At 40.1% G+C, this 18,587-nt stretch overlaps 1 protein-coding gene across 2 annotated transcripts in view; it reads right to left on the bottom strand.

Annotated features, from left to right (window-relative positions):
- Positions 1-18,587, bottom strand: part of LOC136338692 (potassium channel subfamily K member 18-like) — an 84,855-nt gene that overhangs the window by 30,345 nt on the left and 35,923 nt on the right. For both annotated transcript variants that reach the window (XM_066281329.1, XM_066281330.1), the window contains exon 3: positions 3,058-3,274. In XM_066281329.1, the coding sequence (XP_066137426.1) occupies positions 3,058-3,274 (217 nt within the window). The remainder of the gene's footprint in view (positions 1-3,057; positions 3,275-18,587) is intronic.

The raw sequence follows: 18,587 nt of genomic DNA, 5'->3' as shown, positions 1-18,587 counted from the left end.
GTGATCCAAGCCAGTCAATATTGCTATGAACAGCAGAGCTCGCCATGTTCGTTACACGAGCTGCTTCACTAAGTGACTTAAGTGACTTACATTAATTATGAAACTTAATGATAATTTTTCGTTCTTCTTCAGTTCTCATTTAGATTTACGACTCGTATTAGGCTTAAGTGCTTTGATTCCGCAAACAGTCGACATTGCCTCATGAAACTTATCGATCTACACCATAGTCCGGGCCCAGGGGTCATTTGTTGACGTGTGTGCATGTGTCACTTCAGGTGGCGAGAATTGCACGAATACCTTTCACTCCTGCAGTTTTACAAATATTAGGTCGTCTAGTATGAAATGAATAGAATTGAATTGAGACTTTAGTCATTTTTTTTTCATATGAAATGTTTTTATTGTCAATCGAAATATGCACCACCATTATCGATACACTTCTGCCATTTAACGGGAAGTTCATTGATTCCCCTGCTGTAAAGGCCTGCAGGCCGGGAGTCGATAAACTCGTGGAAGGCAGCTTTGACAGCCTCGTCGGAGTTCAATGTTTTCCCTACCAAGAAGTTATCCGAATTTTGAAAGAAGTGGTGATCAGTGGGTGCTAAGTCGGGCGAATACGGTGGATGACGAAGAGTTTCCAATTCCAACTCCTGTAGCTTGGCCAAGGTGACTTGTGCGGTGTGTGGCCGAGCGTTGTCGTGCAACAATAGCGGTGCGCTTCGATTGACTAATCTTGGCTGCTTAACCGTGAGTTGCCTCATCATTTCGGTCAGTTGTCGGCAGTAGACATCAGCCGTAATCGATTCAACAGGTTTCATGAAGCTGTGATGGATGACACCCGCGTTGGACCACCAAACGGACACCATAAGCTTCTTTTGATGAAGATTTTTTTTCGCACAATGTTTCGGTGGTTCATCTTGATCCAACCACTGCGATGAACGTCTGGTATTGTCATATAGGATCCGTTTCTCATCACAAGTAACAATCCGATTCAAAAATGGATCGTTATTATACCGGCACAACAAAGAAACACAAGCTTCGAGACGTCGTTCTTTCTGTATGTCGCTCAACTCATGCGGTACCCGCTTGTCCAGCTTCTTCACCTTACCAATTTCAGCCAAATGAGTCGATATTATTTTTTTGGTTACAATGAATGTTAACGAAAATTCGAACGCACTTTGACATGGTTTCGCTTCCACCACGGCTCTTAGATGATCGTTATCCACTTGAGTTTCAGGTCGTCCACGTGGTTCATTTGTTAGGTCAAAATTGCCAGAACGAAATTTCACGAACCAACGAGATACTGTTTGCTGCGAAGTGACTTCAGTACCAAACACATCATTAACATCGCGAGCCGTCTGAGCTGTTGTGGTTCCATGGTGGAACTCATATTTCATTAACGCACGAATTTCACTATTTTGCATGGCTGCACGAAATTTTTTATAAAAATAAAAGTTTTCGATCATTTTTAACACTTTAAACTCCGCTCGAAAAAGGAAGAATGTGCCTTTTCCACATAAAAAAGTCAAGTCCAAATATAGATTTCGAGTGAAGTTATTCGCAGTTGAATGTGGCATTTCGAGAATCTACCCATTTCATACTACACGACCTAATATGTTTGTTTCTGCTAATGCAGGGTGAGTCGGGAGGATCGTGCCAAACTTCAGGAGCGTGTTGTACATGAAAAATAAATGTAAAAAAACTCAAATGTTGTTATCCGATTTTCGTTTGTTTACAAGTTATAGCGTAAATAATTTTTTTTAACTCGGATTCTATTTACCATAAACGTACCTGGACGTTGGATTGGTCGTGGTGGCCCTATTAGTTGGCCTCCAAGGTCTCCAGACCTGACACCACTAGACTATTGTTTGTGGGGGTGGTTTAAAACTGAAGTGTACAGAGTAAAAGTGGACACTCAAGATGCACTAAGTCAACGCATTAGAAATGCTGCAGCTGCTATTGAAGAAAGACATGAAACAATCAGGAGCGCAACGAATGCTCTTCATAGACGAAGCCGAAAATGTTTAGAAGTTAATGGCAACATTTTTGAACATTTACTATGATATCCAAACGTTAATTTATGGAATTTCTTATGAAATTTATAAATTTTTTTAGTTTTATGTTTTTATTTTATTTACGCTATGACTTGTAAACAAACGAAAATCGGATAACAACATTTGAGTTTTTTTACATTTATTTTTCATGTACAACACTCTCCTGAAGTTTGGCACGGTCCTCCCGACTCGCCCCGCATTTCGATGAATATGAGGAAGAACGGCATTTTTGCTTGTGCCGATTCGATGCCACGAATGTTAAAGATTATTTATGAGTTACGTTCAAGTAATAAAGTGGACTGTTGACGTGCAGTCCGCCATATTTCGTTTCGGAATGAAGCCGTACGGATACTTTTTGCGCCCACTGTATGACGATACCCGTTCATAAATAAGGACAAGTGGGTACGTGCATCACGATGCGTCCGAAGCATAAATAATTTTATAATACATATTTCTACGCCAAAATACACAAAGGACCAAATTTATATCCCAAAATTACAGGAGCCACTAAAATTATTCCCACCACGAACAGGGGCTTTTTACCGCCCATATATAAGGTAATTCTAGCCCTATGAAAAGGCAGTGTGTTCGCAGATAAGCTTGAAAACATGATGCGTCCTCACATAACACGTATTCATAATTTAACTTTGGCCGTCAGAACATGTACTGACGAGAAACAAAGTTCTTTTGTTTACTTACTTCTATTATAATAGTGAAGGGTATTAAAGATTTAGGTTCTGACTTGGCAGGATTAATCCGCATTTGGGTCACTATCAACAAAACGATTTTAGTCGACCGATGTTATGGTAATTTAGTGCCGTAAAAAACCATTTCTGCGGCATAAAGGACGAGTGTGTGTCGATCTAGGGCCGTGCAGCAAATCAATATAAACCATTATGCAAAATATGGATTTTGCCAGTTTGATTATCGAGAGATAGAAAAAGCATCGAAAATTTAATAGTTGTTCGCTGACGTATTATTCATATCGGGAATGAAACAAGCGTACCTGTAATGATCCATAATTCCTTTAAGCAGTCTTCTCTGCTTCTTTGAAAGTCGGCGACTTGGTGGTTTTCCACCCCGCTTTCCAGGAATTTGAATAAAAGGGCCCCAAAAAGTGCATATCCAGTCATGAGGACGAATAAGCTGGTGCGGCCGCAAAACATCGCCAAGGAACATTTTCTCGTGTTTGAGCTGTCATATTCTTGTTCCGTATCTTGCATCTGAAAAGAATTATTGCCGTTTTATCGTCGAATATTTGCATATTTCTATCGCAAAAAATGGCGTTAATGCAACAACAATCGATTTATAATGGAGAATGGAGTCTAACGTTTCGATTACTTTTTCAACAGCACTCGTATGTCAACAATTCCGTTAAATAAAATATACTTTTTGAACTTTTCTTCAAACGTTCCTGCTTGGTGGGTGCCGTTTAAGCATAACAAATGTTTACCGCACGAAGCCGTGGAAATGTGGCTGTGACACATTGTATTTTACTTATCTTCCTGACATTTGCAGAAGGGAGACGGGAGGAACGCTAATCTATCGAAGTTGCAACACCCCGTAAGCGCGTTTATGTACCGGGTGTCCCATTTCCATTCCAATCGTTAGATGTCTCGGCTATCAGCAGAGATAGCGAGCCGCGGTTTCAGCGAGACTGATGATGACGTTGACAGAATCGATCCAGCTATCTCAGTTTACGCACTAAAGGCCGTTTTTGAGAATGTCGCATTTTAGGATTCCTCCTTCAGTTTAATAAGCACCAAGTACCGGAAAATGTAAAAACCGTGTCGGATAGCGATTTTTACGTAGAGTCCAGTGGCGCACTAAAATTTTATCTATAATTCACAGTTTCCGAGATATGGTCCAAACATATGTTTTTGTTTCCTTAATGGGACATCCCGTATATTCTTTCCTATTCCGATTCCCCTGATTTTCCTCATTGCAAAGCTACAAAATTGGACATGGTTGTTCCAAACAATAATGTCACAAATCGACACTTTCCGAAGGCGGACATTACGTATAGTGTACTGCCATCAAGTCACAATCAAAACGACAGAATATTTAACTTATCTAACGGCATTCGCGGTTTAACGACGTAATTGCGGTTGTGTCAAAGTTGCATTTATATTTCGATTATGCCAGCAAATGTGCGTGATAATCAGCAATTTGAAAACTATGAATATTATAGTGAAACCTCCCGGTTCCAAATTTGATTTAAATACCGAAATTGCAAAAGAAATTGATATAAAACCTTTGACTTTGGCTATACATGTTTTCTCTTGTCAATGTCAAATGTCAGATGGTAAATGGCTCAATCGACGCCCTACGTTGACGTTTCAAGGCCGATTGCGAGGTTTCTTTAAATGTCACCTGTCACTTCGACCGCTGAAGTCTACGGTAAAATATGTAAAGACCATTTGTGTGTGTGACATCTTGTGTTCACTCGCCTCGACCAAACTAGTACTGTGAGTGGACTCCCTACTTTGCACGTTAGTCTGTTCGTTAGGTACCGTCGAATACATAACCGCGTAATATGATATGACATAATATTGCAGCTTATGTATACCCTAAAACAGGGTCACAGATGCAAATGTGATAGATATATCGTTGTTACTGACAGGACATAATTATTCGCTTAGCTTAGTGATTATGTCATGTCACGTCCATATTTCAACGTCTGCTCTGCAGTTAGATTGCTGAAGGTTGTGGCAGCTTTCAGCCTGCATTTCTTTCATTACATACTATAAATAAAACTGTAACAAAGCAGTACCGCTAAAAGAACTCTCTGAAAAGATTTTTATTACTTGTATACCTCATTCACTGCGAAATGTTTATGAGGTGTTCGTAAATCGAGTCCTATGTTAGTTTATAGACGGACTAGTTATGAATGTAATATCGCACAAAAGGGCATATTATGGCGGTTTCGCTGCTATCTGCCGGATACTGGCCCCCATTGAACATACCTGCACATTGTTTTCTGATAAATATATTTTAAACCTATCGACCCAGTTGCAACCCCGTGTAGGGTTGTGAATAACTGTTCCTGCGATTAGAATAAAATCCAATTCGAATGCTAGTTTTATGCGCTCGCTGCTATTAACATTACTGGTAATAGTTTTTGTTTCGTAATTGAGCTAAATAATGCCTTTTTTTGCCAAATCAGCTTTCCCGTTGAAACTCTAGCTGGGCCGATAAATGGGAAAAAAAATGGCAGCCATCAAAAAAGTTTTTTAATTAAATACCAGCCGAGAAAGAGAAATTATGGCGTGTGTAAAATTTTCTTCCGAAGTATTCTCTGGATATTAGGTTTCTAAGTATTCTTTTGAAACTGGGGTCACCGACCACAACTGAAACTACCTGATACATCATCTCCAACTAACCTGAACTAATCTGAACTTTCTGCTTTGACAGAGTACCGAACTTCGATAACATAAAATTCCGGAGATATACCGTTGCAGCCGTATATAACGCGTGGCGTAAGACATGATCGCTAGTCGGAGTTATCTGAGCATCATGACAGCTTTACGGTGAATCTTAGCAGCGAAAGTTCAATAAAGAAAAATTTCATTAGTTTTATGCGTCATTGCCCCCATTTATCACTAACTGCCACGAAGTTCGTCGTACGTCATATCAGGCAACATTTTTCATTCATAATAGCAATAAATAAAACATCTGTGTTCCCCTAAAATACAGTGGTCGGAACAATTACGGGGTGTATCAAAATGTTGTTTTAAAAGTTTATCGTGCCACATGAGACGCGTCGAAACGACTATATTTGTAGTTTGAAGTTTTTCCATTGATAAAACGAGGTACTTCTTCCTGTTAAAACTTGATTCGATCAGGTGCGACAGCCCTGTTTCAAATTGTGGAAATTTTCAAATTAAAAGGCGATGGTTATCCAACGTAATTTGAATTCGTGATTTATTAACTCGGCACAAAAATGAATTTTTAATAACGAGCATGGCCCCCCCTTGCTGCTAAAAAAGCTTGGCATTGGTTCAATCCAGTCATCAAAGACGTCTTGGCACAAATTCCATTCTATTCTTCAATTGGGACATTTCGAAGATCTGGAATAGTTCGAGGTGGTAGATTTCTACGTGCAACGTATCGCAAGCGTGCTCAATTGGATTTCCATCTGGAGAAGTGGCAGGCCGCACCGTTCTCCCAATATTCATTTCATCCAACCAACTGTTCGCGATGTTAGCGCGATGAGGACGAGCATTGTCGTCAATAAATATGAATTGATTACCTATTGCTCCAGCACACGGCATTATAATAGGTTGAAGAATTTCGTTAAGGTACTTGTTGGTGTTTAAGGCACCATTGTCAATGAAATAAAGAGTTGTATGCCTGCCACGACTACTACCAGCCCATACCATGATACCGGCATCTTCAAAGTGAGATCTTTCTCTTATAAACTGATCATTGTTTCGGGTTCCGTGTACACGCCGAATCAAAACATAGCGATTGTCAGTGAACCTAGACTCGCCACTGAAGAGTACCCGACCCCCAGTCATTATGGGTCCAATTTCGATGAAGCTCACCCCACGCTCTTTTTGCTCTTTTGTGTTCCACAGTCAGTGAATTCACACCATTGGTTTTTTGGACATTCGATCCGACATTTTGGAATCTATTTCTTATGGTTTGAGTGCACACAAGTCTTCCGCTATTACGGTCAAACTCGCTTCTTAGAAACGATGCATTAACATGGCGATTTCTTCTCGCGAGCAACTGGAGAAGTCGGTCTTCTCTCGGTGGTGTCGTCGATGGTCGGCCTTGTCCTGGTCTTCTTCTAATATTTCCTGTTTCAAGAAATCGATTGCCACGATCTGGAAACTGCACTTTGGCTGACATTATTCATTTGGGCAACATGCGTCTGCGTTCGGTCAGCTTCGAGTTGCCATATGGCGAGCCACGCCTCTCTTTCCATCAAATCATGTTGCTCGTTCGTTGCAGGAATAACGAAACCAAAAAATTGCGCACCACTCTTTCCCGAGGGCAAAAATTCGACTGGTACCTAGGTAGCGCTTAAGTGCGCTTTTATACCACTTGTGAGAACTGAAGTTAAACCCTGTAAAATCGGCGGAGACTTATCCTAGGTCTCATTTTCCCGTTTAAACCCGTAAAATTGTTATTGTCCTACAGGAAACAGGCGAATAAAATTGAATAAAAATATTACATTCATAAATAACATAACGTCCCCTAATAGTTCTGAGTGGTGCGCGTAACTTTCAGTCGGGCCCGTTCCAGAGGTGGGACTTATCGTTGAATTCGAGAAACAAGGGCAACTCCCCTGTGTCCACGGCCTGATGAGGTTGGGCAGGAGCTACGAAAAATGAAAACTAAAGGTATTCGGTCGCACCAGCTGCAAAATGATCGACAGACGCTTGACCGTTTGACCGAATTCGCAAGTTTCAATTCCACCGCGGCATGGAACACGCGGAGGGGGCCTCCATTCGGAGCGATGTGATGCGACTCCCCCAAGGGAAGAAATCTGTTGGTCACGTGACGCCGAGTCTCCCCACATGCGCCCCCGAACCTATTATTGTCGTGTTTAATTTTAACGGGCGTATTTATTCGCCTGGCAGTAGTGAAAGCCTCATTTTGAAGCGGTAATAACGGCAAGGAAAACATTCCGGTTTAATTATAGGGAAATCCGGAAGTGTGCTCACGCGAGTCCATTTTCCGTTTTGGAATATTTCTGAATACAGTTACATTTAACATAATGTCCCGGGCAGTCCTGGTGGAAATTCTTTTTGCGCCAATGGTCAAGCACGATCTAAAAGAAGTAGTGAAACCACAACGTCAGCTATAAAATTGATGCTTTAATGTCCATAAAAAGGGTATTGGGGAGCTATAAATGCGCTCGTATTTTGTTAGTGAACGAAACATTTTACGACTTCAATCAAAAATACAATCTGGAGAGCGTTGATTTATTGTTAGTTTTCAGTGTTACTTCTAGAATTGGCCATTTTGCTCAAGATGACACGACAAAACTCCAATTTGGAGCTTGTTCTCGATTTTAGACCTATAAACAACTGGCAGACAAACCAACGGTCCGTTTTAATTTGCCTGAAGACTCCTTACTCCGGCGTGTTTAACTTAAGTTTTACTGTCCGAAGTTTAGCAAACTGCCGGATAGTAGACCATTAAGGTTTGCCGCCAAATTAATCCGATGACATAGGCCAAATCTCATTTGAGAGCAAAAACAAGGGCCACAATTAGTACATGGGTTATATTTCGCGTAAGCCGTAGGAAAGTTAAACTCAAAATCCTCGGGAAGTTTGCATGACCTTTGCTTGTTACCACTTTCCCTCTAAAGTAGTTAACTATTTCCGAGCCATTAACTGTATGAGATGGAAAGATATTTCTTCTTTTCATTTAAAGTTTAGGTCTAACAATGTGGGTTGTTTTTGCCCGGTGTTGTTTTTGGGGTCATTCCGTGCATTTGTTGGGGGTGTAAAATGTTATGGAGGTAATTATAGTTAAAATATACGATATTTTGGAGGCCATGTGGTTCGCAACATGGGAGAAAGGATATTTTTTGTTCCTCCACTCCTGAGACGATATTTTTCGGTTTATGCACCATTCACATCGAGCGATCGGGTGGTGAGGGTAGCGAACATCTGGGGCCCCTGCAAGGTCTCGCCTTGAACCTCTTCTACTCCTTTTTTTTTTCTGTTTTTTGGGGGGGAATTTATAAATTAGTGTCCAACGGCAGAGAGGAGCATGCGGTGAAATTTTTTAACGGGCGGAGATGTGTCGTGTATAGGGCGTAACGGCGCGAACACGATATGAGAGGCCAAGATAACGCCACTTCCCCCATTCGCCATGGATTAGTGCCTCATTTAGCAAAAAGGGGTAGCAAAATAAAAAGACGACATTGCTACGTCTAGCCCTTCTAGATCATTGGATCGTACCGAACATGACCATGGCTCTGATACGTGAACCAATAGCTACGGTCAGCAGGATAAACTGTTGCCCCACCGTTGTGTACTTGTTTGAAATACGAAGTATAAACGATGCCGGGTCCCATTTAAATGTATTTGACGGGTATCGTGTGATTCAGCAGAAACTGTAACAATGGCACTATTGACTCGGCGAAATTCAGCCACTTTACAGCTCTATTTCCGAATCGCTAAAGATCCTCTCGACTTGCCGAAATACACTACCGGCCAAACGTTTGGATGCAATTAAAGGAAAGTGATTTTTCCCTTGATTGCCGTATGATTCCGTGAATGTTTTCCATTTAAACGCCCTTATCATACAAAAATAGCCGAAAAGTTAGATTACGATCAATAATTTTGGCTAAATTTGGAGAAAAGATAAATCTCAAAAACATTGAATTTTATTTTTATAAAAAAAAACAACATTCACTTTTACAACAATTTCCACCGGTTTATTTAAAGTTTCCCCGTTGCGTCGATGTCCACGCACTTTCCAATTTCTCCCACAGTTCGGCCGCCCATGAAGGACGCGAAATTCGGATCTTCCGATTTGATTATTCCCATAATAACTCGATTGGGTTGCGATCAGGCGAAGTGTGAAAGTGAAATCACTTACTGCAACGTCCCAGTAGCCTCTTCCTCTTCCAAATAGGTTCGACAGAGATGAGAAGTGCGCCTGGGATCATTGTCGTGCTAAAGGACGAACTTCGAACTTACGTCCGATAAGTCGAAGCCCCGACGGCATGGCCTTTTCGACAAGGATTTCCTTATATCCCTCTTTCTTCCTAATTCCATCGATTTTGACGAACCAGCCCACAGCGCGGCCAAAGAAACATCTCCATACCATGATGGAAGAACTCCCACGGTTTGCGGTTGGTACCAAACACTGCGGAGCCATTTTTTCCGAAGGAATTTTTGTGACGAAAATTCGCCCGCAAGATTTGCAATTTCGATTTGCATGTTCACGGCACCTTTCTCCATTGATCAATAGTCCAATTTCGATGCTCACGGGCCCGTTAGAGGCGTTTTTGTTTATTTACCAACCTCAACGACGGTTTCTTCACAGCAATGCACCCCTTTAATCCCCCTTGTCTTAGTCACTTTTTTTACTGTTGTTAACGATACGGGGTTCATCCGGGTACTATTCAAAGTTGCGCAGATTTTTAGTGCTGCTATCGCCTATTTCTTTTGCTGGCGACGATGAAACTAGTAACTTCCTGTGAGGTGGTCACTTTTGGCCGTCCACTACGACGGACGATCGTGAAAACTCCCGCATGATCGAATCGATCGATGATTGGTTGTACACCCTTGAGAGAAACTTGTACTTTTTTAGCAATTTGGCGATATGAAAGTCCTTCGCCGTGTGAAGTGATCATTGAGCTTTACTTCTCAGTGCTAATTTCGATCCTTTTCGCCATTTTGGTAATTATGCCGTAAACGGTTTTTGCTCCGATCGTTCTGATTTTTTAATATGTTATTCTAAAGGTCATTTCGAACAACTTTTCTAAAGGGACAAGGGCGCGCAAATGCCTCTTTCACACTTTTTTTAGGTTGAACATTTTTCCGGTCTTACGGGATCGTGGAGCGAATAGGAGCGCTGGGTGGTATTTCATTTAGTTCAGGTTAGTTCGGATCACCTCAGTAAAGGAAATTTATTTCATTTAGTTTCAATTCTTCTCAAGCAATATGTTTTTCATTTACTTATTTTGATCAGAATTTATATTTTTTTTCAATTGCGATTGCAATAAAAATAAAATTGTACAATTTTTGTGTATCTTTCTTGCGCAGGGGCCACGCTAGTATTTTAGTCGACTAAGTGAAGTGTCTTTCGGGATTCATGGAGTGAATTGGAGTGCTGCGTGAGGTAACTATCAACAACGTTTCAGATCTTTAAAGCAACAACAAAATATTACATACCCATAGTGAGGCAGTTGACCCCACCCAGCACCCCTATTCGCGCCACGATCCCGTAAGACAGTTGGACTTGGAAAAGTGTTCAACCTAAAAAAAAGTGTGAAAGAGGCATTTGCGCGCCCTTGTCCCTTTAGAAAAGTTGTTCGAAATGACCTTTAGAATAACATATTAAAAAATCAGAACGATCGGAGCGAAAACCGTTTACGGTACTGTAACCGCCATTTTAAGTTCCTTAAACGGGCGGATTGTCAAAGGGTTCGTCCACGAATTATCCAGGAAGGATTCGACGTGTTCTGGACTTGAGCACACGTGGCGGTAACTTCTAATGTTCTTTCAGATCTATTTTAGATGTAAACAACCACGATTCATTTGAAGGTCGATCGTAAAAATAGCAGGTGAGGGATAAATCCCCCATTTCCGATAAGCAAAGAAAGACCTTTTTTTGCTCTCAATGCTCCGATTCGAGTAGTCACGAAGTATTGAGTGGATTTTTTGTCTGTTTTTCATTTTAAACGTTAAACACCAGTAAAAAATAGATAAACAGTCAAATTTAGTAACCGGTAAACACAACTGATAAACACAACTGATAAATGATCATTCACGATTAGCCAGGCGTATCCAAATTTTCGGCCGGAGATGGAGGTCCCTCTGATGGTGAAGTTATACATTCACATTTTTGAAGCCAATTGCGAAAGCCAATGTGTCTTTTAGTTATAACTATGTCTCAACTCTAACAATGTAAGTAAGTACGATTTCCGGCTAATCCGGGCACATTCCCGCACGATTAAGTTTCCGCCAACGAACGTATGGAAATGCTGCAAAATTAGTTCCAACTCGGAATCAGCCGAAACGTAATTTTAACTAAGTGCCTGACTGACAGACTGAGAATTACTCCCTGTTGTCAACTCACAAAAACTTAACTAATTTAGCTCTTCCGTGGTGTCGAAATTTGATTTTAATTAATTGCAATTTTTTTTACACGTATTTGTTCCGCAAATTTCAGACTCGTGCCCTTTTGACGACATCGAAAACGGAATTTCGAGAGTTGTCCGCATAAGAATTTATAATAATTCACTGATAACTCAGCATTCGGGAAGTATTCGGAAGTTAATTATGCAAGAAGTAATTTCAATCCATCACTGCGACGTTGTGGTGGTCTAACAGAGCCTCGTGACTAAATGGAATGGGTCGCGCCATCCCGTTGTTAAATAGAATCTACCGGTAACCTCCAAATTGGATGATGCGTCCATATAGTAGCAAGATTTGAGCCTGATTCTTTGTTCTGAAGAAGATTAGTTGGGAAATAAATTGACTGCAGCGTATCTGAGACCGGAGTTAAAGAAATAGGAATAATCGGATTCAGAGTAACCCGGATCTAATACGAGGTTTGTTCGGAATGTTCGTATAAAAGTGAAAAGAAAAACATTTTTTTTACATTTAATCTGGTAATTGAATTTTGTCCCCGTCAGGATCACCTCGCTGAGTCACAATCCACTTGCGCCGTCTTCGTTCCTACTGCTGGAAAGCTTTTCGGAATTCCTTTGTTTTGAGGTTTTTCAGGCCCCTTGTCGTGTGAGCTTCGATGGCCTCCACATCACTCAAATGCCGCCCCCGAAGCACCATCTTGCATTCAAGAAATAGTAAAAGGTCACACGGTGCCAAATCCGTTGAATAAGGGGATGTTGCGTCGTGAGAATGGAATTTGTGGTCAACAACGCATGTACAACTAGGAAAGTGTGTGCGGGGACATTGTCGTGATGGAGAATCCACCGCCTCCCTCGGGCCAAATTCGGTCGAGTCTGAGAAACTCGAATTTTGAGGCGTTTGAGGACATGAATGTAGAAGTTTCCGTTGACGGTCTAGCCTGGAGGGACGAATTCTCGGTGGATGATTCCTCGCAAATAAAGGAAAACCATCAACCCTGTTTTGACACTTGATCTGTATTTCCTTAACTTTTTCGTCCTTGTCTCTCCAGCTTATTTCCATTCCTCGCTTTGAGATTTGAATTCCACTTCAAATTCGCAAAACCAAGACTCATCTCCGGTAATTACCCTATCGAGAAAGTCACCACCCTCTCAGCTTCCATCCAGGCTTCACAGCACGCCACCCTACTCGCTTTTTGTTCTGGAGACAAAAGCGTTGGAACGATTTCGGCACACAACTTCTTCATTCCTAATTTTTCTGTTAAAATTTGATGGACGTTTGCTTTACTCAACAAAAGCTTTTCAACGATCATCCTGACTGTTAAACGACCATTTATATTGTTTATACGAACTTTCCGGACAAACCTCGTATGTGATTTATAAATAAAAATATAAATATATAATAAAATATGAATTTTAGAAGATACAATAAGAGTTGCCTCCGTGTAGGTGATTTTGAGGATATTATAACTGTTTTAAAACTACTATTTTGTCATAACTTTGGTTGTATGAAGTAGTAGTTTCCATTCTTTTAATCATAATCGTACGATTGGTTAATTGCATGAGCTTCTAATGAAAGCTATCGGTCCCAATGGAATAGTTTGACGTAGAAGCGACGGGCGTAGCGTAATTCTCCTGAGGGGATAATGCCCATTATACGAAAGTACAATATTATTTGCAAATTAGGTAATAATCATGAAAAGGAAGCCGTTGCCGCATATCTTTTAATTTGATCTTGTTAAGATTACTGACAATTAGTATTACCCACCAATTTTTTTCATTAAGAATTCTCAGAATTTCTTCTGTAAATGAAGAGTTCTTTGCAATCATCAACAAGTCAGCTGGAGTCCCAACGTCGAATTTGTCACGTGCAAGTAGTACTTTAGCAATCGTACATGTCAATGTAATTAGAATGATATATGTAATTTGAATTCTTTTCGGAATCCATAGAACTTTTGCAGATTAATTAATTTCGTCCTACCAAATGCTATGCAGATAATGGGAATTAACTCTAGCTTAACTAGCTCATATCGCTTAATGGGCTTTCGCAGTAAATCTAGATTTTCCCGACATTTTGATTAGGAGTAATATGTTTCGAAATTCAGTTGACGAGGACTCGGTAATGATCTCCTATTGAAGTTTGCTTAAATAATTATGGCAGAGGGGATCACCGTACAATTGATTTCTTTTCTAATGCACCGGTAACTAACACACTGATAACTAACACACTAACAACTAACACACTGACAACTAACACACTGACAACTGACACACTGAAAGAGCAGTTTTAGTTACACAAGGGCGCCAGTTGTCACGATTAAGCTCGCACTTTGTGAATTTCTCTTTGACGTCTACAAAATTAATTTCAACTTTTACTATTTGACTACATTTTTTGGGTAACTTGTTTGACGATATAAACTTTTGGCCTTCATCAATTAACGTAGGTTTGAATTTGGGAAAACGTTTTAATTAAGGAACGCGACGATCCCCATACATTTCGCTCGAATTTGTAGTCCTCTGTATATGCCTGCAATATTTGGGTCAACCCAATTGCTCATCGAGAACAAGGAGCCACACCCCAATAGACTCGTCGGCTTTATCATATCGACGGGACTACTGTCACTCCACTTGGGCCCCATGACGGGCCTGCTCTTGAGGTCTATCAATTATGCGTCTACTGCCGAAAATAGCTGATGGCCGGTGGCACAATTTCTTACACGTGCGACAACTGATTTTCGCACGTGTTCCCCGCTAAGCATTACAGAAATGACCAGAGATTTGTTCTTCGATCGATTTAATTTTCGTGCGATGTATTAAAAACTGCGTATCCGATATACACATATAATGCGACAATCAATGCTATTGTCGTATGTTCAATTATGGTATTGAGTCTGACAGGTGTCAAAATTTGAGAGGAGTCAAGTTCATTCCTTCTAAAAGCACGATAATGCTTAACTATTTAGTACGATCAAGATATGCTTTAATACGTGGCAAGGAGACCACATTGTCATCCCTTGATTGGTGCGTAAAAGGGCACTTTACACACTGGGGTATTTTCGTATTTTGAGCCCTCAGGGAGATCGAATTATAGGTCGGCACGATGGCTGACTATCAAGTTTCAGCTTGCCTTTATTTCGTCCTAAACCCGACAAATTGCCATTAGTTCATGGTTATTGTTATTCTAGCAAATATTTAGGTAGATTTTCCGACTCGAAAGAGTTCGAGCTAAAGTTTATTTATCAATTAAGTTCCGAGCTTATTTATTTCTCCTTTAAACAACCAAATTTTATCAAGGACAATACGGGATAAACCATAGAATTGGGTAAACCGTAAATTACACACCAACGCGTAGACGGTCAAGTTTATCTAAATTAGATTCCTATTTATGTCCACTAAATTATCTTTTAATGTGTTAATTTTGCGTACGTCAAAGCAATGGTCCATTTGGGAGTCATTTTAGCTCATTTCGTGTTATTTTGGTTGTCATCTAGTTTGTCTCTTTTGTTGCTGATTTGAGAGCCGCACGTGAATAAATTAAACCCCGTGGAGGGCCAAAATACCTGCAATTATTGAGGCCGTCGAAGGTTGGGACGAGGCTACGGCAAATTTTTTAGGCTGAAAATAATAATAATAATAATAACGCAAACTTGCAACAATTGTCCTCTTTTCAGTCTACTCTGCACTGTTTATTTATTTATTTTTTTTTTAGTTTTTTGCGAGATTCTACGCAGTCCCTACACAGGGTGTCGTACGTGTAGCTTCAACAGTTTTCGATGCAACTATGAGCGGAATTTTATTATAGCGTATTTCATTCATTTTACTCTTTTACAAACTTTTACTTTCGGGAGCTTTCCTAAAGTTCTACTAAAAATTGCTCAAAGTTAATTTGACATTCCATCGGAGTTTCAAGTTTAAAAGGAAACATTTAATTTCCAATAAGGGGTGCTCCGATATAGAAACGTAAAATGGCTTTGCGCCACGCTTCCGGTTCCTGATCAATTTCCATAAGACAGAAGAGATCTTTTGAAAAGCCGTTTCGTAATAAAATTTTATAGCGCTTTAAGAGCTTCTGGATCGGATATTGTAACAGTTTAAACTCCGTCTGACACAGAAACTAGTTAAAAGTTTTGATTCGCCAATCAAAACTCCTTAAAATACATTATTCATCCATGAACTCCAGAAATGCGACGTTTTGGATTTTCCATGAATATTTTGTAATAGTATTGAAGATATTAAACAGTTTAGGTGGAAGTCTTATTGCGGAAATACCTCCAAAAAGGATGTTTTGTTTCGAAATTCCATTTATAAACTTAGTATTGAAATATTGGCTTTAGTAGGAAATTACAGTAGTGACGAAAAAACCTAACCCAGATTTTAGATCCGGCGGAGGTCGAATTGCAGGAAATTAAGGAAATTGATTTGATTTCGTTGAGCAAACAAAATGAAATTGTAGTAGAAAAGAAATCGGTGATAAGCATAAAACGCCATTAAATGAATCATGAGGTGAAGGAAATGTAAACCCCCATGTTTACGTATATACCCCTACATCGGCGATATAATGTTCATTTCATGCTGTCCTGATAGATCTGTTTATCGGCATAGTAGTGCGGCACATAATGAACAACATGTGTTGTGCTATGCTGATTTGCGGCAGGTAAATCGAAATATTTCAGTACTTCATATTGTATGTTAATTGCTGTTGCTAAGCAATTTTGCCGCACTCCGGGAGTCTATCGTTTGGAAAATAGCGGCAGTTTCAGATTAGACGTGTTTCTTTTGCTGCACACACGATGAGCGTTCGTTTTTGGACTTTTCGACGAGGAAACAATCGGATACTTATCAAATGAACAGGACATGAATTCGAACGCTACCGGATTTCGATAAATAACGCAACATAACATGCAGACGCAGGCGCGCAATGCCGGCGTGATCAAAATTTGCGTTCGCCATATTTTCAAGAAACCTTTTTCGTTTCGGCCTTCAGCACGAATCCTTTGACAAATGCGCGATGGCGTGAAATAAAATAATAAATGTATGCGAGGCACGTTCATTAGGTGTTGATAGAGCACTTGTTGACATTCTGATGAACTCGTCCTGTAACAACTCACCTACCGAACGTGTGCTCCGCTAATATAATTTGGGTGGCAACGTTCATGTTTTTGGATTTTTGCATTTTACATATGTAAATCGTTCCCCCCCAAAATGAAATTTCACTCACAATTTGAAACCAATATTTGTTCCCACAGTTGACGGGCGAATAATTAAATTTACTAAACATTAAGCTTACGTTTACTTTGAGCTTACATTCGCAGAGAATCCTAATTAAATATAAGTTCAACAAAACTAGATGGTTGTTTGGAAATCTCTGTTTCCCAGTGGACATGTCTTATGGCGAATTCAATCTACGCCCCGGCCTTTGGTTGAAACCAGCCCCTTTAATTTAGAACAGTATTTTGAATTGCGTTACGTCATGCTCATAAAAACTTAATTATCGCGAATTTAAGGGAAAATTAATTACTCTTGAGATCTGAATGACTTGTCAAACGGGCTATAAGGACTAAGTAATTTAACGTCGACTTTCAGAGGTATAAATGTTGTTATGTCTACATCATGCGATGAAACGCTATCGATTTTAGCAATTCTGCAAGCACAACCTAATGTGCCATGCCAGAGGATTGATGGCAGATATTAAACTTAACTCTAAAAATTAGCTAATACGATACAAAGCGTCCTCTGAAAGTGGAGGGTAACAGTAAACCTAGCAGGAAACAAAAGGATAAAAGCCACTTAGCTACGCGCTAATACTCAGCTCTTATGACGACCAATTCAGCAGAAAATATAGGAATATTAGCGGGAGCACTAAAAACGTCCGGAACAAAGGAAAATTGACTAAAAATAAATGAGATTCTCGTGAGAAAAGGGAAACATGGTGCAACCTTTTTAACACGGAGAAATTTCGTCTGGGCCTAGGCCATAAGAGAAAATGGACGTAATTGCAGGAAAAGCTCTCATCGACTTCGAAATGAAAGTTCAGCCGTTAATTGGTGTCGACGGACTATAGTTGGGGACCCCATCCGACAAGCAGATTATAAAAACTTCATCTCAAGGGAAGGCAAGAGGGGAGCCCGAAATGATGATAACATTTGGGGGGTGTTCAATACGCCGGGTTCCATCAAACCCTCCTCTTGAGGCGAAACAAATACTACAAACACGTAAATGTGGTCTGATAAATATTGTCGTAGTGTTCTCCTGTCGGACAGTTACGAAGAGTTTCCGAGTTTCACTGTGTAATTCTGACTCACTCCTAGATAATGGAAATGGCTATCGCAAAATACAGGGGGTGAGATGTCGAATTTTAAAATTGATCTAAAATGTGGACGAACATTGCTCGTCTAGGTCTTGCCCAAAGGTTCACCTGCGACTATTCTCTGTAATTTGCGTTAATTTACAGTTCCCCATATTTTTTTTTTTTTGAGAATGTTGTAGAAAATTTGTCTCTAAAAAACTTATCGCGAACCTGTCATGACTAAGTGAAAAACCGGGACGATCGATATTTCCTGTATCGCAATAATTAATATATCCATTTATGGTTGGAATAGCGAGTCTTGCTCGGTTCCGCAGCTTAATGACTTAAATATATTAAATTACTTGTGTCTAGCCATGTATTAGAGTACACGCAATCTTGAGATATAGAGTTGCCCATTATTATCGGTGTAGGAATCCAATTAACGTGCTTTCGGGTGTGAGCT

Source organism: Euwallacea fornicatus, chromosome 4, assembly GCF_040115645.1.
Source record: "Euwallacea fornicatus isolate EFF26 chromosome 4, ASM4011564v1, whole genome shotgun sequence".
Classification (NCBI taxonomy): Eukaryota; Metazoa; Arthropoda; class Insecta; order Coleoptera; family Curculionidae; genus Euwallacea; species Euwallacea fornicatus.
Note: the sequence above shows the minus strand (reverse complement) of the source record. Positions and strands in the feature narration are given on the sequence as shown.